At 42.9% G+C, this 22,061-nt stretch overlaps 1 protein-coding gene across 1 annotated transcript in view; it reads left to right on the top strand.

Moving 5' to 3' along the window:
• Window positions 1–15,545, top strand: part of Lca5 (LCA5, lebercilin) — a 46,503-nt gene extending 30,958 nt beyond the window's left edge. The window contains exons 3-7 of the mRNA XM_004634371.2: window positions 5,677–5,814; window positions 7,236–7,332; window positions 8,525–8,667; window positions 11,016–11,148; window positions 13,084–15,545. Coding sequence (XP_004634428.1) covers window positions 5,677–5,814; window positions 7,236–7,332; window positions 8,525–8,667; window positions 11,016–11,148; window positions 13,084–13,946 — 1,374 coding nt within the window. The 3' untranslated portion in view covers window positions 13,947–15,545. The remainder of the gene's footprint in view (window positions 1–5,676; window positions 5,815–7,235; window positions 7,333–8,524; window positions 8,668–11,015; window positions 11,149–13,083) is intronic.
• Window positions 15,546–22,061: the final 6,516 nt, after the last annotated feature.

Raw genomic sequence — 22,061 nt, 5'->3', positions numbered from 1 at the left:
CCTTAATTTTTTATAACTCCTGGCTTACAAATGATTGGGATTTCAAAAGTATAACAGTTTATGACCATAAAATTGTATTGCTTAAAATTTAACGCCGTGGGGTAACCGGTGGGAGCATGTCTTCCTAGGAGATAATAAGAACCAACTTCACTGCAGGTCAGGTCTAAGAAGATACCCAAAGCATTCTTTCTACCCATAAAGCACCACGGCTAGCATCTTAATGTGTGTACTGTATCTGTCTTTATTAGTTTGTGTGTGATGCACAGATAGACAGCTATGGGACATGTAATTTCCTTCTGTTGCTGAAATTTTGTTGTAAATTGTGCCATTTTGTTAAAAGCTCACTTCTTTCTGAAATGATTAAATTTTAAACTTAATTTTAAATTTAGTTAACATAATAACAAATATTTTAAATTTTAATCTATTCCTCCCTTTGCTTTTTTTGGGATTGATTATTCTTTGATATAATTTTTATATTTTGCTTATTATTTTTTGCTAGTATTTGTGATTTTTACAGAATGTTCATGTATAAAAATGGTCTATGGCTTTATTTTATTTTACTTATTTTTTGGCAGAACTGGGGATTGAACTCAGGGCCTTGCACTTGCCAGGCAAGTGCTTATTCTACTGAGCCATCTCCCTGGCCCTATGGCTTTATTTTTAAAGCAGTTTTTATGCACTGTTGACATCAAGATCATAAAAATTTTCTCTAAGGGACTGGAGAGATAGCTCAGAGGCATAAGCACCTACCTGGCAAGCACAAGGACCCGAGTTGGATCCCAAGCCCCACATGCCTTGCAGTCTCAGCCTCGGATCCTCAGGCAAGCCGTCTCGGCCCTGGATGGGGGTAGCTACTGGAACTGGATGTGGTGGCACATGCCTATAATCCCAGCACTGAGGAGGTTGAGTCAAGATGATCTCTGCGAGTTCAAGACCAGCCTGGGGTGCTACAAAAGTGAGCACAAGGCCAGCCCAAACTGCATAGTGAGACCCTGTCTCAAACAAAACAAAAAATACTCATCAGAATGGAATGTTTCCTTACATTTTAATGCTTTGTAAGAGATAGTTTCCTTAAAATTTGTTGGATTCAGACCTAAAGCTTTGTGCATTCAGTGCTTATTTGGAAGTTTGTGTTTTTATCCATTTTATAGTCTTGTCTTACATTTCATTTGTGGTTACTTGAACTGATTTATATTTATTGCATCTCAGATTTTGTATTTGCTGTCATTAATGTTTTTAATTTCTATTAAGGTGTTAATTGTACATGTTAAGACCTGCTGTGACATTTTCATATATGTGCACAATGTACAGTTATAGCTGCCCACTCCCACTCCATCCCAGGTGCACCCCACTTTCCAAGTCCCTAGTAACCACTACTAGGTTGACTTTTTTCTTTGTGTCCACACATGAGAGAACAGGCACCACTAGCTTTTTTATGCTGCTGTGGACATGTTTCTCTCTGTGTGACATCCATCCTTCTCCCTGCAATGCCACAAGGTCACGCTTGCCCTTGGCCATGTCGACTCCATTGTGCGTGCATGTGTGTGTGCATGCGTGCTGTGTGCATAAGCACATAGGCTGCTTCTGCGTCTTAGTGACTGTGACCGGTGCTGTAATGATGGGTGCATGGGGGTCTCCTGTTGTTTCTTTTGGGCAGATACCCATGAGGGGAACCTCTGGATCACGTGGTTCTATTTTTACTTTTTGAGAAATTAATTTCCGATGGTGGCTGCATTGAATTGCATTCCTACCAACAATATGTAAGACTTCCTTCTTCTCTGCATCCTTAGCAACATTTAAAAGCTATTTCAATAGTAGGTTTTCTGAGGTGAGATGGTACTGATAAGGGAGAAAAACTGATCTCGGATAGTGACCTCCAAATGATATAGGAAACCTCCAAATGACATAGGGAAAGATGATCTTCTGACCTGACCTGCACGAGTTTGTGTTCTCTAAAACTGAAGAATGAATTTTAGGAACAAACGGAGGTTATGAGCAGAATATATTTATTGAGGGAAAGAAAGCTTCTGTTCGAGAGAGGGACAGGAGGGGTGCCCAAGTGGATTGTTCCCTCAGGAAGTTGTCTCTTCCAGGGACTTTTACAGTGTAAAACCATGCGGGGCAAAGGTGGAGAAAATGGGAACTCGCTTAGGTGGATGTGGGGTGGGACAAAACTATGGTCAACCAATGAGATTATAAGCACCATTGCTCAGGTAAAATTGATTATGCCCAGGACCAAATGGGAAAGTGAGTCACTGAGTAAGCGGGCATGAATACAGGCAGGGTCTCTTCCCGTTGGTGGTTGGGCTAGTGACTCACTTGGGTCTTTCCAGGTGATTGGTACCTATTTAGAATATCCCAGGTGCTACTCTTTTAGCATTTGTTTGGCCTTTAGGTCTGGTTCACAGCAGGAGCATCCACCCCTCCTGTAGTTGTCTTAGTTTTCTGTGTTATCTCCTTAGAGGACCTGGCCCTGTCTGACTGCTTATAATATTTCTAACTCGGCTGCCTGCAATAGTACCTCATTGTAGTTTTGATATGGATTTCCTTGTTGGCTAATGATAAGAGTATTTTTCATATACTTAATATCCATTTGTATTTCCTCTTCAGAGAAATGTCAATATATTGAAAGGGGAAATTAAAAATTATAAATAAAAGCTTACACAGGATGCCCTCCAAAGGCCAAGTGGACATGTCAGGCAGGCCCAATGACAGAGCACTCCTTCGTGTAGACCCCTGTCTTTACTGCCGTGTATAACTGATGGCTTTGCAATGTAACCTCAAATATAATGGGACACTTCTTCCTTTATGTAACTCATGCTTGTTTAACTGATGCCCTTGTACTGTAACTGGAGGTATTTAAACTCCTTTAACAATCCATGATGTCACCCAATCTTCCAATCACAATGCACCAAATCTGCCTTTGTACCTCCCCCCTTTCCCTCTATAAAAGTCCCAAAACCCCACGGGGTGTGTGTTTGAGTTGGCTACCAATGTGCAATGACTGTTCTTCCCCTTCCATTCCAACCAGCAAGCAGTCTTTGGGCAGCTGCTCTAAGAGTATGTGAATATCCTGTTTTTCAAAATCGACACCCATTTTTTCCATATCATCCATTATTACAATTTTTTCCAATCCTGTCCTTCTCTTTTACTCATCTCTGCATATCCAAGAAATTTCTTAGCTTTTACTTTTCTCACGTATTTTTGTTTTTCAATTTATTTTCTTCATATTTTGTCCTTGTTTTAGATTCCTTTCACATTGTAAAATAATTGTAGGTCAAGAATTGGGTGGCTGATTATCAAAATTAACTTCAACAGTGTGGTGGATGCCAACTGGTGGCCAACTTGTTACACCCAGCTGAACTGAACCAGGATGGTGCTGGTGTGGGAGGCCCAGCTAAGGGCTGTTGCTGGCAGCCAAGAGGCAGAACAGGAGGAGGAGGAGAGGAGCTATTGGGGAGCTGTTGGAAGCTGCTGATTCTCATGGGATATTTTGCTGGAAGACTGTGTCATGCTGGCTTTCCTAATGAACTTGGCTGTTCTTGTCGGAGGAGCTCAGGACCTTGTTGCAGAGAATGGTTACGGTTCACTGTAGGGGAGCTTTGGTCCTCACTTGAGCATCGCTTCCTGGCTCCCAAGGGGAAGATGGTGCCCTGCTAGCCTCCTGGAGAAACTTGTGTTGGCTTTTCTGATGGGAACCTGGCTTTCCTCATTGGAGGAGCTCGGGACCTCACTGTCCCTGAGGATGGCTGGGGTACCTTTCGGGGGCACTCTGGTGCTTCCCTTGAGCATTGCTTCCTGGCTTCAGTGCCAATCCCTCAGCTGCCAGCACAGGTCCTTCATCCTGCTGGCAGACTTTCCAGCTTCTGCCCCTGACCTTTTGGCCTTTCCAATGAAGCAGGCCTGCATGAGACACTGTTATGGGCTTTAGCCTTCCAGTTAGACTCTGGGTGCACTGTCATGGGCACTAGGTCTTTAGCTGGACTCATGCAGGGCGTTATTGTGGGATCCAGACCTTTTGCTGGATTCTTCAGGTGACTATTATAAAATCTTATAAAATATGTGTTGTTTATTATGTTGTTCCCCTCGTAAAACCCCAAACCGTGACAAACAGTAATCAAAGAAACACAAATTAATTATACGTATTGTTTTTTTGGAAGGGCAAGCTGATAAAGAATCAAGACACCCTAATCAAGAATTATTTAAATAAAGGCATTATGACTTCTTTGTGAGTTTTGCAATACCTTTTTATTCCTAAGAACTTTGAGGACTACATGGCCAGAGCCTTTGCTAGGGGCGTTTTGGTAATGCTCAAGTCTTCAAACTGTATGCTTGTGTGTCAAACATGAAACACCAATTTTTGAACTTGTGCGACTTTTTCATATTTTCATGTGTGGCTTTCTTTCTAGTGCTCCTTTACATTCTCGCCTCCTTTTCAGGGCCCGCCCACCCGTCCCCAACTGGTGGACTTGCTGCTCCTATAAATTAGTTTGCATTTGTAACAGTAAGTAGTCATACAGTATGTATTTTTTAAATCTGGCTTCTTTCATTCAGCAAAATTGAGACTCAAACATATTATTGCAGATATTGCTTAGTCTTTAAAGTTTCATTTGTTTGGGTTTTTTTGGTGCCAGGAAAATAGAACCCAGAACCTTGAGCTTGCCAGGCAGGTGCTGTGCTCCTGAGCTGCCTAACTGGCCTGGCTAGCCTTTGAAGTTTTAGACATTCCAATCCATAGCTAATACTGTGTCCTCATTGTGGCTCTCATTTGCATTTCTTTTATGGCTAATGGCATCGAAGCTTCATTCTTTGTGCTTATTTATGTCTCTGTGTCTTCTTTGGTGATGTATCTGTTCAAATATTTCCTGTTTTTTTTTTTTTTTTTTTTTCACTGAGCAGTTTATTACTAAATTTTGTGACATATACGTACAAATATTTTTCTCACACTGGCTTATCTTCTCTTCACAGTTTCAAAGACTAGGAATGTTCAATTTCATTAAAGTTCGAGGAACTGTATTTGTTAGCATTTACCTTGGGGAAATAATAAGAGATATGAATAAAATTGTCTACAGTAGGATATTCAGTATAAAAAACTTAAAAAACACCCTGATATTGAACAGCAGAATTTGCTTAAGTGTGCTATGACAATCTAAAAATAGAATACTGTTCCATTTTGACATAGTATTAATCAAGGTCTGTTGCCTGAGGCATTTAGGACATTATTTAATGAGAAAAATACATAAAACATCTCATCCTCTGTATACTAAGATGTTGGCCGTGACCCCTACAGGGGATGGCATTATGACTTCTTTATGAGTTTTGCAATACCTTTTTATTCCTAAGAAACATTTTTCTTTAATCCAGAATTTAGGAATGGTATCATGATAACTTATTCTAAAAAGGAATGTTTTAACTTACGTATTTCCATAAATGTCATGGAGTATGCTTGATACGTGGCAGTAGCTGTTTTATCTAGAAATGCTTTGCACGTTATTTATTTGCTTGTTTGCTTATTTGTTTGTATTTGGTCCAGAGACTGGCTGTGTAGCTCAGACGCGCAGTGATCCCCCTGTCTGGGGCGCAGCTAACTGCAGTGTCACCTGGACGCCATTAATGGCTATGTCTTACTGTGGGGTTCTTTTGGAATCCTGTTTGTTACTGTGCTTGCGTTTGCAGGAGCTGTCCAAAAACCTTGAGCTGAGCACTAACAGTTTCCAGCGGCAGCTGCTTGCTGAGAGGAAGAGAGCCTTTGAGGCCCACGATGAGAACAGAGTTCTTCAGAGAGAGCTACAGCAGCTGCACGACAAATTAAAGGTAAGGGCTTTCTTTTATCTTTATTGTTTTACTGTTTAAAGAATATAAAATGGAAAAAACCCATTAGAAATGATAAAATTTCATTAAAGTAACAGGATTTTGAGAATGGTTATTGTATTACATAATATTATCTTCAAGGTAGTTGTTTAGGTTACCAGATATAAACCTGCAAAATTGTTAAGAAAAAAAAGTTGTAAGAAATTAAAAAGAAGAAAAAAATTTTTTAAAAGCATTAACTGCGCCTTTCAATAGATCATTAGACATCAGCACTGCAATTACCCAAGCTATACTGCATAAATACATAAATATCTTTTTCTCTTTTAAGCACTTTATTTTTATTTTTTAAGCACTTTGTATTATATTATTTTATTTACTTATTTTTGCAGCACCAGGGATTGAACTCAGGCCCTTGTGCTTGCCAGGGAAGCGCTTATTCCACTGAGCCATCTCCCCAGCCCCTAAGCACTTTATTTTAAATATCATGTTTCCCCTGTAACATAAGCTGGATGACAACAGACTATTTTTCAAACACTTCTTCACATTTATAAGATATAGTCTACACAATTCTACAAAGATGAGCTGGGGAGACAGCTCAGTGGAATAAGTGCTTACCTGGCACGCACAAGATCCTGAGTTCAATCCCTGACACCACCAAAAAAAAACAAAACAAAACAACGACAACAACAACAACAACAACAACAAAAAAAAAAAAACAAAGAAAAGGTTTGTTGACATAATCACTTTAACAAGGGAAAATTTAGTTATAATAGGAACAGTGTGACTAAAATAGGTAATTCTAGAAGGAAATTATGGGAGTCTGCATTTGTGCTACAAGACTAAATAATTTAATATTCTTCTTCTGAAACATCATCATTGATTCCTTCTAGCGTTGTCTCTGGTATGCCTTCATTTTCACAGCATCTAGAGGCAGCATTCGAATTTTGAGATCACTGATGGGCTGAACTCCTGTGCAGAAGCCGCGTGGCACCATGCACCACGCACCATGCACTATGCACTAGGCACCATGCACTATTTTACATGGTTTCATTTCTCAAAAAAAGCATTGTCCCAGATGTCAAGAACACCTGTGTTGAAAAGAATGGCCCAATTTTTATCTGTACATCCAAAGCATATTGTAGAGAGTCTTACCAAATGCTTTGTCTCTGGGGCTTAAGACGGGTGACAGGTAAGGTACTACTACCTCCAGGAGGCAAGAGAAGTTACAAAGTGAAGGTTGTCCCATTCACCTTTCTTTAACCTATCAGGATATATTGGACTTCTCAGGGAGAATTACTGCTCTCTTCTGGCCTTTGGTTCATCAGTTCAGCTCAGTGTGTAACGAAAATGCCCATTGACTAAGGGAAGCTATTTGTTTTGTTTTCAACTAAGACTCTTCTTCCTTCTGTTGGGTTTGTTTTCAGGAAAAAGAGAGAGAACTGGACATAAAAAACATATACTCTAACCGTATGCCAAAGTCCTCTCCAAAGAAAGAAGAAAAGAATTCATCAAGAAAAAACGGTATAGTCACTGTTGTTCAAAAACTGATGAGAGCTCTCCATGAAATACATTATGAGGTAGCAGAAAGGAGAGCAAAGAGCCTGCTGTGGCGCTTGCAGTCGAGTGTTCAGAAATCTGTTTTGCTTTTGTTAGTCCGCGTCTGCAGCAGACGGGGTGACACTGCTAGTAGGGAGTGGGCACGTGTGTGTGACATGTCTGAATTTATTCTTTCCCCCATCTCCGGATCCCTTTCCTGTCTGGGAAGATTTCCCTACTTCCTATTAGCTTTTAGTATGCTTAACTTATAGCTTGGGTTTCTCTTGTACAAAGCCTTTCAGTATTTCAGCTTGTGTGTCTGGTTCACTTCCCCAAACCTTATGGTCTCAAGCTACATCCATGTTCTGATAAATGACTCGGGCTTATCCTTTGCTTCAGGCAGCGTAGTGCTCCTTCATGGGTAACCACCACGTTCTCTTCATCAGTTGTGAATTGTGCTGCTCTCCAACTTTGGTCAGTTTTTTGCATCTAAAGTCATTAAGATTGATTCACATATTTTTTAAAATAGATATATACATACCCAGAATACTCAAGATGGTAAATGAAACTTTATGTATCACTCTAACCTTAATAGTAAAGCTTTTTACCAACTTTAAGTATTTTTATTTTAATTTTATTTGGTACAGAGGCTTGCTACCCAAGAGACTTGTAGTGATCCTCCTGTCTCAGCCTCCCCAGTGCTGGGATTACAGGCCAGAGCCACCATGCCCAGTTTCAGTGGCTGGCACAGCATGCAGGTACTGGGGGTCAAACTCTGGTCCTTGTGCTTTCCAGGCAGGTACTTAGACTGCTGAGCTATCTCCCCAGCCCCTTTACTTTATCTCTTTTTTTCCTAGAGTATTTTCAAACAAATTCCAAATATCATTTAATTTCACTACTAAATATTTTGACATGGTTTGACTTTTTTCAAGCAAAAGTATAACTTTGTGAATTGCAAAAATTCAAAACAAACTTTGTAAAGTCTTAGTGGCATTTAGTCAGAATTTCCCCAAATCACGTAATTTCTAGTTAAATCTTTCAAAAATTATTAAGGTGCACTCACTGAGCTGAGCAAAACATGCATTATCTTATTAGGATAATGAATAAATAGCAGTTGAATCCATGTATCTTGTTATGGTTCAGGGGCCTTAGAAATTTTTTATGCTTTTAATGGTAGCTGCGTGCCAGAGTGATTTTACAGACCTGTGTACCAAAGGAGTACAGACCACCGAAGAGTCTGAACTGGAAGAGTTCCCTGGAATACCAGAAATGACTCGGCGTTACAAAGGCAGGTGGGACGAGCCGGAGCATCTTTCTTTGGTGAGTCTAGCAGCATGCTCACGTCCGAGGCTGTAGGGCTCAGCTACTCTCAGTGTTAGGCCTGTGCGAATACTCGATTGGCCTTTTAAAGAGCAAGAGATAAATCTGGGCTTCATTAAGTTCTTTCAGGTGGACTCACTGCATTTTCTGATACCTTCTGGTTTGGAGGTCAAATAATTGATTTCCACAGTTCCTTTTATACACCCAGATGGTCTTGGAAAAAACTCAAAGTTTTTATGGTTAATTGCAGACTACAGTAGTCTTCAGATGTTAGAGTTGAACTAGAATGTCTCGCTTCGCCTCCTATGGAAGAGACATTCAGAGGTTGACAGCCCAGACTGTGGCTGGCTCTGACTTCATCTGTTCCGTTTAGAGCAGATTCAGAAGCCTCAGGCCTTCTTATGAAAGGACTTTCATACAGAATCACTGGCAGGTCTTTTTATCTAAGAGTCAATTATTTTGAATGTTTCCCATCTAAATTCCAATAAAAAGAATATTCCAGTATAATTTAAAGGACCCAATATACTTTATTTTTTAATGTATTTGGTACAGGGTCTCACTATGCAGCTCTGACTCGAAGTGATCCTTCTGTTTCCAGTCTTCCCAGCACTGGGATTAGACACATGCACCACCACACCTGGTCTCAGTGGCTGGCTCAGCACACCTGGGGCCATGTGGCATGAGCTGCTGGGGATTGAGCCCTGGGCCCTGTGATTGCCTAAGCAGATGCTTAGTTCACTGAGCTATCTCACCGGCCCCTGGTATATTTTATATGTTTTCATGCCTTATAAATTTTGTTAGGGACCATGTATGAGATCTCATGGTGTAAAATGGAGAGGATGGATTGATTTGATTCCTTTGCATACTCCAGTGTTTTGTTTTATACGGTAGACACATTAGTTGTGTCTGCTGAGTTGGGTCTTTGAAATGATGAAGTGTAGACTCTTGGCAAAACAGTTTACAACTCGTGTCTCAGCTCCTGGTCTCTACTCCGGCAGGGGTAACCGTGCTTGATGTGTCAGAGCACACAGCTGCATGCCAGCCCTGCCTGCTCCATTCTTCAGCTTGGCTTCCTCACGTGCACAGCGGGTGGAGTCGCTGTCAAGGGCAGTGGTGATGACAGATCTAAGTCGCTCAGGCCCCTGAGGGTGAACGGACCTCAGCAGATGGGAGCGTAGTCAGGGCACAGATACAGGCGTTCCTGGGAGGAGGTGCAGTGTCCTGCCAAGGGAAGTGACAGGCCGCTCTCTCCCAGTAGACCGAAATCAGTGGGGGCAGCCCCCACGGGGTGCTGTACGCGCTTGTTCACTCTTCCAGATGTCCACTGTAGGGTGGCTCCTTGTCAGTGTGGCTGGAGCTAGCTTCCCAAGCCCGTGAAAAGGTAGCGAGCAAGCTACTGGAGGCTGTGCATGCTTCTGCACTCTCCTCTTGTTGGTCCTAAGTAGGTGGCGGGAGGGGAGCAAGGTGGTGCCCGGCTGAGCGCCCGTTCTGTACCCTGCTGCAGCTGGTAATCTGAAGACAGCATCATGTAACACAGCAACTATTTGTTTAGTGAAATCTTGTATTGTTTCTAATGCTGTTATTTTTTCCTGTCACTATTTTGTATTCTTTAAAAATAACAAAGAAAAATAAAATTAAATAAATACATACATAAAATGGATAACAGGGACAGGCATCCACTGGACAGGTTTTTACTAATAATCAACATCTCTTTTGAAAGGCATAACAAGCAAAGGAATTTTAAGTTCATAATGTTCTTATTTAATTTAAATATTGCTGAATTCATTAATTGGAGCCTTTGGACACAGAAAGGACTTGAAAAATTCAGGGCAGTTGTCACATCCTGTGTTATATTTCAGCAACACCACAGGCAGCCACCACAAGCGCTTGATAGTCATTTCTAGTCAGCTGAATTAATCACCTTTCACTGTGAAATGTACAAAGCAACTGTACTTGTGCAGCTTCAGAATTTCACAAACGCTGTTGGCTTTACTTCAATTGTACTGATTTTGACATAGTTTCTTGGAAATTATAACCAAAGAAAGAAATAATCCTGTGTGTTTTTGAAGCATGGTAACTTGCGGTTGAATTTCTAACTAGTCCTCATGCTTAATGAAAGGTAATTTTCTCTCTCTCTCTTTGAGACAAGATTTAGCTGTGCAGTTCAGATCAGTCTTGAGCTCAGTTTGTAGCCCAGGCTGGTCTCAAACTTGCAGTGATCCTCCTGCCTCACCCTCCTGAATACTGGGATTACAGGTGTGTGCCACCACACCCGGCTGGAAGATAACTTTGTAATATTTGAATAGTATTTTCCCCTTTTAAATTTGCATGTTAAAAATGTGTTGTAGGACCTGGAATCCCAAGAGTATGATGGGCACAGAGACGCACGGATTCTCAGCCTGGCTGTGGAAAAGGCAGAACCCAGTGTTCAAGATGAAGGCCCGCACACTGCAACGCGGGGGGCTGAGAAGCGGGAGGACGGTAAGAGAAGCGCCGGCCCGCGCCGCCGAGGAGCCCTGCCCTTTGCTAAAGACTGAGTCAGGGTCCCCCGGCGGCTACCGCCCGCAGGACTGAGCTGGCGCTGCAGAACAGGGGCCGGCATGGGGGCAGAGCTGGTGTCCCAAGTCGCAAGCATTTGAGAGGTGCCCTGAGGGAAGGCCGCGGTGGCAGCCCGAGGCGGCGGGGAGGCAGAGGGAGAGCGCAGAAGGTGGCTTCAGGAATGCGTCTGATGCAGGCTGCGATGAAAAGGAAAAAGGACATTCTTGTGAGGGTTAGCTACAACGTGAGAGAGAAACACGTGGAAGTCACTCTCTCGGCTTGGACTTGACGCTCTCTAGGCCTGAGAAAGTGTGAAAAAAATCAATTATGTTTGCTTTTCTTTAATCTTAAGTTATAAAATAAATAAACTCTCATGTGTTGAACCATTAGTGTGAAAAGCTGTGAACCAACCCACGCAGGTTCAGACCCTGGAAATAAAGTTTAAGAATAAGTTCATTTTTACCTGGATAAAACACCACAGAGACGCGGGCAGGGGCGCGCACTGTCGCCTGGAGGAAGCCTTTTTCTTTCTTCCAGCCAGCCTCCTGGAGCACGAGGGCCTGACGCATGCGTGCAGCGTGCGTGCGTGCATGCAGCGCGGCTGTGACGTAGGCGCGCTCGCAGGTCAGAGTAGAAAGTAGAGGGCTCGGGCCTGGGTCGGCTGCTCCCAGGTCGCAGGGCGAGGACGCGAGCCGCAGGAGCCTGTCGCCCACGCTGCCCTCCTCACACTGGCATGCTGTCCGCCGGAATTACGCGGAGAGGCTTCTGGGCAGCCGAGAGGCCGCAGGCCTCCTGTTAAGATGGTCACACTTGTGTGGTTTTGTGTATGCAAACATTTCCATTTGGGAATTCACAGAGAAAAGTGGCAAAAACAATAATCTAAGAGTGAATCGTATATCCGAAGTTTATCCCTTCAGTACTCGCATGTGGACTTGCCCCACACGAGGACGTGCCAGTGTAGTTTTCAATCCCAGGAAATCCAGCAAGTAATAAAGCACACGTTTACTCCATGTACTCTACTGTCCATATATATATATATATATATATATATATATATATATTTTTTTTTTTTTTTTTTTTTTTTTTTTTTTTTTTCCTTTCTTCCCAATTTATGTATTTGGTACAGGGTCTCACTACACAGCTCAGACTCATAGTGATCTTCCTTGTGTTTTTAGCCTCCCCAGCGCTGGGATGACAGGCGCGCGCCACCACGCCTAGTCTCAATCGCCGTCTCAGCAGGCCTCGGGGGTGGGACCTGCACGCCACGCCACACCAGGGATCGAACCTGGTCCCTGAATCTGCCTAAGCAGGCACTTTAATCCACTGAGCTATTTGGCCGGCCTTAGGAATCCATTTTTAAAAGCAGAATATTCTTCATTTGGGCTTTGTCCAAACTTGAGTCTTAGTGCACGTGCTATCAGAATAAGTGATGTATCAGGCTGGGGAGATGGCTCAGCAGCATAAGCACCTGCCTGGCAAGGTCCTGAGTTCGATCCCCAGTACCGCAACAAAACAAAACAAAAAACAATGTGCCTTGTTAAGGAGATGGCACACAGGGCTTATTTTTAATTGTAACAGTCTTTATCCACCGTCTCACCAACCTCTATGAAGTGGATAGCATTATATTTATTATGAAAATAGCCTTTCTTATCCATACTTTGAAGACAAAACGTTTTCTATAAATGTAAATCTTAAATTCAGTATAGTATTCCCTAATTCCAGCTACTTAGTATAAAGATGAAATTTTATGATCATCTTACTGTACTAATACCCACATTAGATGAAAATTATTGCTTTGTAGAACATGGTAATTGAATTTTCCTATTTAAAAATACTAGCTGCTATAAAATCTTATTTTCAAAATTTGATTTCATACAGAATGGGAAGGAGAAGAACTTGATAAAAAGCAAAAAGAAAAGACATCTTTACTTGAGAGAGAAGAAAAGCCTGAACTGGAAACTGGAAGGTACCAGTTGGGAATGTATCAAATTCAAAATATTGATAAATTGAAAGAAGAAGAGGAAAGACTTAAGACTGAAATGCTGCTTGCTAAGCTGAGTGAGATTGACAGAGAGCTCCAAGATCCCTGGAAGCTGAAATACCCTCCTTTGCCACTAATACCCGATTCGGAATCAAAACTGCACTCAGAGAACAGCCCCAAAGCGCACACGTTCTCCGAATCCCCAGAGAGGTTGTCCAATGGGCACCCCTTGGGAGACAGAAGTGTTGTACTTCCCAAGGGAGAAGGCCAGAATCCAGGGACGCTTCGAGCTCCAGCCTCTCCAAGCAAGCTTTCATTTGGTAGCTATGTGCCTTCATTTGCAAAAACCTCAGGCAAGGCAAACCCACTTAGGCAAAAAAGTGGCCTTCGTGACTTTCCAAAACCCAGTGTAGACCCTCTCAGTAAAGACACTATCGATTTAACTGCAAGAAAAGAGAAGAAAGCCAACCTGATGGCGCAGCTGTTTGGCTCCGATGGCGGCAGTGCCTTCTCCTCCAAGGGCAGTGACACAGGTCCCATGGCTGCCAGCAGAGGAGGCAGCGATCCTCCAAATGTCCTCCCTGGTGATAAGGTTAAAAGCAGTAGAGACCGGGAACACGATGAAGACGAAGACTTTTTCCTTGGGGAAGGAAGAAGTTTTAATACAAATAAACAGCAATTAAAACCTGCAGACAACAAGACAGCAGTAAAAGTGGTTGGTTCTGTCGAAGATGACATTGAAGAAGTGGCCCTGAGATGACTGGCCAGAGTTGGCATCTTTCTCTGACTGTAAATATTAAAATATGTTAGTATTTATTATAAAAATTGAGACTTTTTAATGTTAAAAAGTCCTTATTAAAAATGATTTTTAGTAGCTCAACTGAAAAGAAACAGCATATCTGCACTAGGCATCTTGTTAACCAAGAATGGAGCAGGCTTTTTTTTTTTTTTTAATGAAACCAAATATAAAGATATGGTAGTCAGCTTTCCTGCTGCTGAGACCCAGCACCCAGCACCTGCATCCTGGAGGAGGAGCAGGATTAAATGGGCTCATGGCTTACGGTGCAGGGGATTCAGTCCATGGTCAGATGGCTCCAGGGTAGCGACATCAGGTGGAAGGGTAGGGGGAGTTGCTTAATCCACAGCAGCCAGAGGGTGGAGCAGGAAAATAGGCAGGGTGGGGGAGTCAGATGCAGACCCCAAGTCACCCTTCCAGGACCCGACCAGCCACTCCAGAGCGCTGGACTCCAATTCCCCGGGAGATTGCCAAGCCAGTGAAACTTCCCCACTGCAGAGGTGTCTCAACCTTCATTTTGACCTTTTAACTAATTAATATTTTTTTCCTCCTAAACCAGCTGATGGGGAGGTTATACTTCACTGGAAGTCACATGTATTCCTACTTTTGTCCCTGTTTGGAAATTTGAATCTGCAGCTTTAAGACTGAATTTGCCCTCACACTAAAGAAACAAAGGGTAATACTGTTGGACTTGTAGGACTTGTTCTAATGCCACTTGGGATAAAAGTCTAGAACGGAGCTCCTGCCCTGCTGAGCAGAGTGGACACAGTTCTGTTGAAATGCAGCGGTTTTCTTTAGAGGTCTATAGTTTACCTCAGTCAGAAAGGAGTGCGCCAGGAGTGCTTGTCACCAGCCAGGAGAAAACCGCTACAGTGCCACGTGGAGGACATTGTATGTCTAGGAGAATAAAACCACCAGCTAGGCGCTTACTCTGAACTGAGTGGCGTTTTCCAAGAAGTCACCGTATCTTTCTTCATTGTATGATTTCTGAGGCCGAGCATACACACTGAGAAGAGTCGTTATAGAAACTTATTCATGAATGTCATTCTACAACTATTTGATAAGACTTAGGTGGCTAGGTCTTTAAAAAATGTACCATCTATCATTGTCTAAATTGTGTTACTTATAATTGGGCATAATCTCCCCTAAGTGCTAATATTAAAATTTTTTCTTAAAGAGATTTTTATATATGATATTTACTATGTTACAATGATTCTAATATATATATATAAAATTTGTAATACAAATATTTTTTAAATATGTTTCATTTAAACTGCTAATTTTTGGTCAAAACTATTCTGTTTGAAGTTTTATTTTAAATGCTTTAATAAGAGTTTATAGACAAGTTTTTTATTCAGGATATTTAATTAGTTGCTTTTTTTCTACCTGATAAGGTATCTTTATCCAGATGCAACAGACAGAATTATTAAAAGCTAAAATTAAGTTACCGGCATAAAAGCATTATGATGTTATTAAAATTGGAGATGTACATGTGCAGAACAGGTTTTTTAATGAATAAACCTCAGTGAATCATTTTTCTAAAGTTAATTTAAATTTATTTGTACTCAGAACTCATTAATAAAAATTTTAAAACACTGACTCTTGCTTTGGATAGTAACTGGGTTTCTTAGAAAAATATAATGTATCTGCAGGATAAATTTCTATTTAATTATTCATCTTTTTTGTATCTGGTATTCTTAGTCGAATTAAATGAATGTGCTTGGAGTCAGGTTAGACAGTGTGCTAATCCCAGGCAATAATTAGAGTTTTCATTAATCTTTCCGCCCTTAGCACCCGTCCTAATCTAAGTATTGCTCACAATAAAAAGGGAGGGTGAGAAAGATGGAAGCGAGCCACATATACAGACCTGCTGTGCGACTCGCTGTTTTTCTGGTCTTCTCTCCTGGATCAGGGTCCCCTCTGGTACGTGACGTGTCCGCTGCCCCCGCCGGGAGCTGGGTCGGGAGTGCAAACCTGCCTGCCGAGCAGTAAATCCAGATCCTGGTGACGCATGAACCTTTAGGCTCGCAGGAGGCACCAGGGCTGGCTACCGAGGAGCGGAGCACTGCTGACTTCTGCTGCACGGACCTGCCCGTCACCCCAAGTGCTCTTCTGTACACTTGGGGTGTTTCCTTAAAGCCCAGGTTCCCCGCTCAAGTGGGCAGCCGCCCCTGCCCTCCCGCTGCTTCCTGGGGGGCCGGCCGGGGTCCAGGGCCTCGGCTGGGACTGACCTTCCGAGCCCCTCTCGCCCTGGCTGTGCAAGAGGAGACAGTGCCAGGGTGTTGCTTGGCAGGGTGCCTGGCACGTAAGAAGCACTCAGTAAACACCCCGGCGACCACCGTGGATAATTAGGGCTTTGTTTTAAGACAGAGTTGAAGGGCTAGGGAGATGGCTCAGTGGAATAAGTGCTTCCCTGACTCAAGCGCAAGGGCCTGAGTTCAATCCCCGGTTCTGAAAAAAAAAAAAAAAAAAAAAAAAGAGTTGACAAAGTAGAGCGAAGTTATACATGATCCGTGGGCATAATACTATCTAAAAGACAAGCAGAAGTTTCTAAGCCTCCATTTTCTAAATATCTGTGCTAAAACCACTGTGCCTCTTAGGTCTGCACTTAGTACAGCACTCAGTATTAAATGTGCTGTGAAATTTATAAGCTTTTCCACAGAAGGGGAGAGAAACAACTCCAGAAGGGTTTTCTGAAGATAGATTCAGTGACAAGGAGAGGGGAGAAGTTGACGGCAACGAGGAAACAGAATCTGGGAAGAAAGGACTGCTGTGTCCCCTCGAGGGTATGAGCATCCTCAGTTAATCTGCAGACCCCTCCATGCCTCCTTTGCTAAGAGCAGGCTGATGAGAGAGCAGTCTCGTGGCAGTCCACGTGTTTAGTTGATACAACGAGAATGAATATGGGGCCAGGGAGATAGCTCAGTGGAATTAGTACTTGCCTGGCAAGTGCAAGGTCCTGAGTTCAATCCCTGGTACCACCCAACAACAACAAAAAGCATTTAAATATCAACTGCTTTGTTTTTCTAGGGGGAAAAATACATCAAGAAAGGGAGAGGGTAGATAAGCTCACTGGCTACCCCCAAATAGCAGCTGTTGGTTTTCTGTGTTCTGGCTCCTTAATTTCTCACAAACCCTCTTGAAGGTATCTGATACTTTATAACTCCCGTTTTAAAGTTTTTAATCAGATACATAAATGGTAGAGTATATAAATTGCATTCATCAGTCTCACTGTAAGAAATTACTGTATTTTGGGGTTTTGTGCTACCGTTTTCATGGATCCAAACTGTCTTCTGCAAAATAAGAAAAGCTCAGGGGAGCGGCTGACCCAGACGGTAGGTCAGGAACGCGAGTTCCGTCCACCCGCAGCCTCGCAGGGTCTCCGTTTCCAGTAAACCTCGCTCTTGGCGAAAGCAGTCGACAGCCACAAGCCCACGTGTCCCCTTCAACTGGCACCGCCACCAGCCACCACAAAGGCTTAACCGTGGCTCAGCTACGCCAGCTGCCCGCCCTGGGGACCGGCCCGTGGGCAGGGATGGGCTGTCCTCCCTCGCCTCCAGGAAGCCAGCGGGACTGCTGTGGCGAAGCACAGGTCCTCGTGTCCCAGGAGGTGTGCGCCTCGGTTCTCACGGAAACAGCCTTCCAGGCGCTGCTAACAGGACCCAGGACCGCTGTGCGTGCTCGCTGCAGGAGTCGCTGGGCGCTGCAGGTGAGCTGCAGCAGGAGGACGGCTGTGCAAGGGTTAGAGCGCCCCGAAAGGGTTCGAGACCCCGAAACACATCCTCCTGCGTGGAATGTTACATTTGTGAACTACATATTCATAGCCAATGGGCATGCTCAATCTGAGTTTAAAAAATCAGGTACAGGAAAGGACAATGTCTGTAGAAACAACACCTGGCTTTGGAGTCAGGAAAGGGTCCAGATGCGCCACTTCTTTTTACAATTTGGGTCAAGTTAGCTTTTCTTGCGGTCTCTCAGATGTGAAGTGGGGCTGATTCCATCTTCCAAGTCGTGAGGATTATGGTGACACATTTCTGAGAGACGGAAGTACGTGAATAACATAAGGTGCATCCATAGAGGGGAAACATTTATTCAGCATTTATACATGAGCTCCTGTAACACCCCAGACTTCTTTAATAGAAACTTGTCAGTCTGGAACGAACATGTCCTTTCTTTCCCATCACCTGCACCCCTAGACTGAAGTGACTCTCAACCGCGGACACGCAGAGGTCATAGGCTTGGCTTGAGTGCGCTCTGCCTGCTGCTTTGGCCTGCGTGCAGCCTACAGGAGGAGTGGTTCTCCGCACATGGCTGTGCTTCACTGGCTGTTTCCATGGAGGAGCACGAGATACCGATCAGGGGCCAGGACTGTGGGTTGAAGGCCAGGTTTTAGAATTCCGGACGAATCCTCCCCGCTGGCGGAGGGCGCCTTCCTGAAAAGCCAGTGTGTTCTTTCTTCAGCTGACCTGAATATCAAATTTCAGATTTCCTGCCCAGTTGACATTGACTCTGGACAGGTGCGCTTTTCACACAATCTATAACGGTACATCATAGGTGTCAGATTGTCTTTTAAAACTGATAATAAAGAACCCAAGAGTTACCGTACATAGGCAGTCATGAATACTGAAAACTTCTCAATATGACGAGAAACAAAAATTTGCTGGTCTTTCTTCTCTAACACCTTTCTCCCTCAGTCTTGAATTTGCTTCAGTATTTGCTTCTCACCAAGGCACTATCTGCACTATGCACCCTCCTTAAGCACTTACAGAGGAGCTTCCGTACAAGGCTTCATTTTTTACCTAATCATGTCTGCATCTTGTACAATGAATAACCACTAAGAAGACAACAATATGCAATGTATTAATTATTGAAACTGTCCTACTAATCAGTTTTGAAACTGTCTCATTGCTATTTGTTTCTCAATAAAATTTTAAAAAATAACTAAAAATTACCAAAAAAATAATTTTCAATAGAGAAATAGAATCACTGGAACCAAACAGGGCTGAGGGATACCGCTCAGTGGCACAAGTGCTTGCCTGGCAAGCACAAGGTCCTGAGTTTGATTCTGGGAACCAAACAATCTAGCAAGATCTGTTCATGTTAACTGCATCACACAGTGATCTGGGTCTCGAAGGTGGAACAATGCAGCCCCTGACTCTGAAATCTAGATTTATTATAATAGGATGGGCAGGCAACAGTGGCTTGGACAACACTGCCACATATTGAGAAATAGATTCAGCATCACAATTTTCTATCTCCTTTTAGATAGTATTTCTCAAAGCATGTGTCCCAGAGGTACAGCAGTGTTCCCTAAGAGCTTGGTAGAAATGCCAGTTCTCAGGCTCCATCTTTCTACACTTACTAAATCAGAAACTTTTTGAGCATAGACCAGCAATCCATATGAACGAGAGCCTCAGGGGTGTGGATGCCACTCAGGTTGGAGAAGTACTTTCTAAAGACAAGTGGGGTAAAGGATCCTGTTTATAGTTCACAGTGCCAGGGAGATGGCTCAGTGGAATAAGCGCTTCCCTAGCAAGCACAAGGGCCTGAGTTCAATCCCTGGTTGGTGGGGGGGAGCTTCTATAGTTCACAGAAAGGGCTGCCTGTGGGACTTTGCATATTCAAATCATCACTTCACATATTCAAATTTCACACTTCTTACTGCAGGAAAAAAAGACCACTACCTTTTTAATGGCTGTAACCAAACTGCAGTCTTTGAATGGCAATTCTCTGTGGCTAATGTGTCAGAAATTTGGAACTAGTTAGGAAAGAGGAACTCCATCAAAACAAACAGAACCAATAAGACCCAGTAGTTAACATGGCATTCATTCCGTATGGGCTATACTCCCCTAACTTAAAAAAAAAAAAAACAAAAAAAACCCTTCAAAACATAAATTTGACATTGTGTGTGAGTATGCATTTGATTTCAGCATTGACTCTTCAAATTTCAGATTTTCAAATGTTGGAGGGAAAAGCAGTATATATGTACATGCATGTATTAACGGCCTGGGTAAGAAGTTTCCGTGCTGGAGATTTAGGAAATTTTAAAATTATCCATACATAGGGAATATTTTAAGTAAAAGTAAAACAGAACTAAGTGTTTCAATTTCTCATGTATACTTTGCTCAGCATCTGTGAAGACAGATGTGCATAAATAAGAATTTGTACGTACACGGGGTGGGGGGGTTGCCACATAAAGTCCATTATGTTTGTGTAAGTTTACACTTTGTTTGCAATACAGAGTTTCCATATGTCTGTCTTTGGCTTCCTGAATTTTGGGGTCTATTACAAAATCAAACACACACTGATGAAACACATTTTGAACAAACCTGTTTTCGTGGATACTGGGCAAACAGTCCCAGTAAGCATAACGTTGTGATGGGACAGTGGCCGTCATCATAAGATCAGCTCTCTTTCTAAACATGTACTGGAAAGTCACCTCTGCAGGCCAGTGAAAGCGTTGGGCTGCACATTGCGAAGATATTTATAAAACTGTGATTACCCTGGTGACCCTCTGGCCAGAGGACTAGCAGTCTCGTAGACTAATTAATGTAGTCATTGACACTTGCACTGAAATCACTTTGTCAGTCTCCCCACTACGCATTATTTATAAACATGCTCTAAAAACTCCTCATTGAGTTAGATTTTCTCCTTTATCTTTCCCACCAGTCATTCTCATTTTCTGCTATAGCTTAATTTCTGTTTCTGTTTTTAAGAATCTTTGATTAGCTGCGAAGTTTGATGGAGTCCAGCAGCATAATTAAGCCGGGGCACATTATCGGTTGAGTTTTTCCTTCACTGCTGAGAGGTTGCTAGGATACTCTTAAAGAGACAGTTCCCTTGATTAACTGCAAAAGCCACATTGCTTAAGTAATGCTTTTATTCATTCATAGAAATACAGGTCAGGATTACATTTAAATGTATCACATGATGATTGCCAAATATATATTTCCGAATGCTCTTTGTATTACAGAAATGTGCTGAAGTATGTTACACAGAATGTGTTTGGAATAGTAATTTAGTGGATAAGAATTACTCGTCTTTATGTTAGGAAAATATTTTCTTTGGGTTGCCCAATGTATACGGATTTGAAGCTGAAGATTCTGAATTTTAATTTGCCACTGGGAAATACATCTTCATTGTGCCTGCAAAATCCTGTTGCAATTGCTCCATTTTTACTTATTGGTGTGTTTGATTCCAAAGCTGCATAAAAATTGGAACCATTGCCCCTGGTTGATTTAATAAGACTTAAGCTTCTTACAAAGCAAGATAGAAGTCTGTCTGTAATAGTTTGGTTTGATGTGGACAGTCGTTCGAGGATCAGAACTAGCAATGGCTTGACCTGTGTGGCATTTCCCCTCTCACAGTTGTGTTAGGGCTGGTGAGAAGGCAAATAGCCATGTGTAGGAGAAAGGAATAACCGGATCTGGATCTGCTCACTGCCCACGCCGCAGTCATCCATTGGTCTATTTGCTCATTCAGCAAGGGTGTGTGTGTGTGTGTGTGTGTGTGTGTGTGTGGCAATTACCAGAAGTCATGAAAGGATTTTTAGATGACAATGTGACAAGGTTTTCATTTTAGAATAGTTGCTTTTGTACTAAGGTGGAAGATAGATTAAACCGCTCAGGGATTTGCAGATAAATGACAAAGAGTCCGCAGGACTATCCTACATAAATGAACTGCAGAGCTATCTTGACAGCCCTTGTGATCAGTCAGCTGGACATGAGAGGATGGGAGAGGCCCTCATAGCTGGGGAGGTGACCATGACATTGAGGCAGGAGCCCAGGGAGGCATCCTGAGCAGCTGCAGCTCAAGGCATGTTCTGAGTTTGCTGCGGGACCCCTGTGCCGAGCTTCCCAGCAAACAGAAGAGAAGTGCCGGCCAGAGACGCCAGAGTGGGGTCGGCGGCAGCCAGAGATACCAGTGTGGGGTCGGTCACACGTACTTGGGTTCTATAGCCATGCCTCGAGGCAAGGTTACTCAGTGTGTCACAGAGTGGATGTAGCCAAGGCTAGCATGGGAAATATGTCATCCAGCTTCCATCTTGGACGTGATTTCACTAAAAAGCATTTTGCATTT

The sequence above is a fragment of the Octodon degus genome, unplaced genomic scaffold (assembly GCF_000260255.1).
Source record: "Octodon degus isolate 3935 unplaced genomic scaffold, OctDeg1.0 scaffold00061, whole genome shotgun sequence".
NCBI classification, from domain to species: domain Eukaryota; kingdom Metazoa; phylum Chordata; class Mammalia; order Rodentia; family Octodontidae; genus Octodon; species Octodon degus.
Note: the sequence above shows the minus strand (reverse complement) of the source record. Positions and strands in the feature narration are given on the sequence as shown.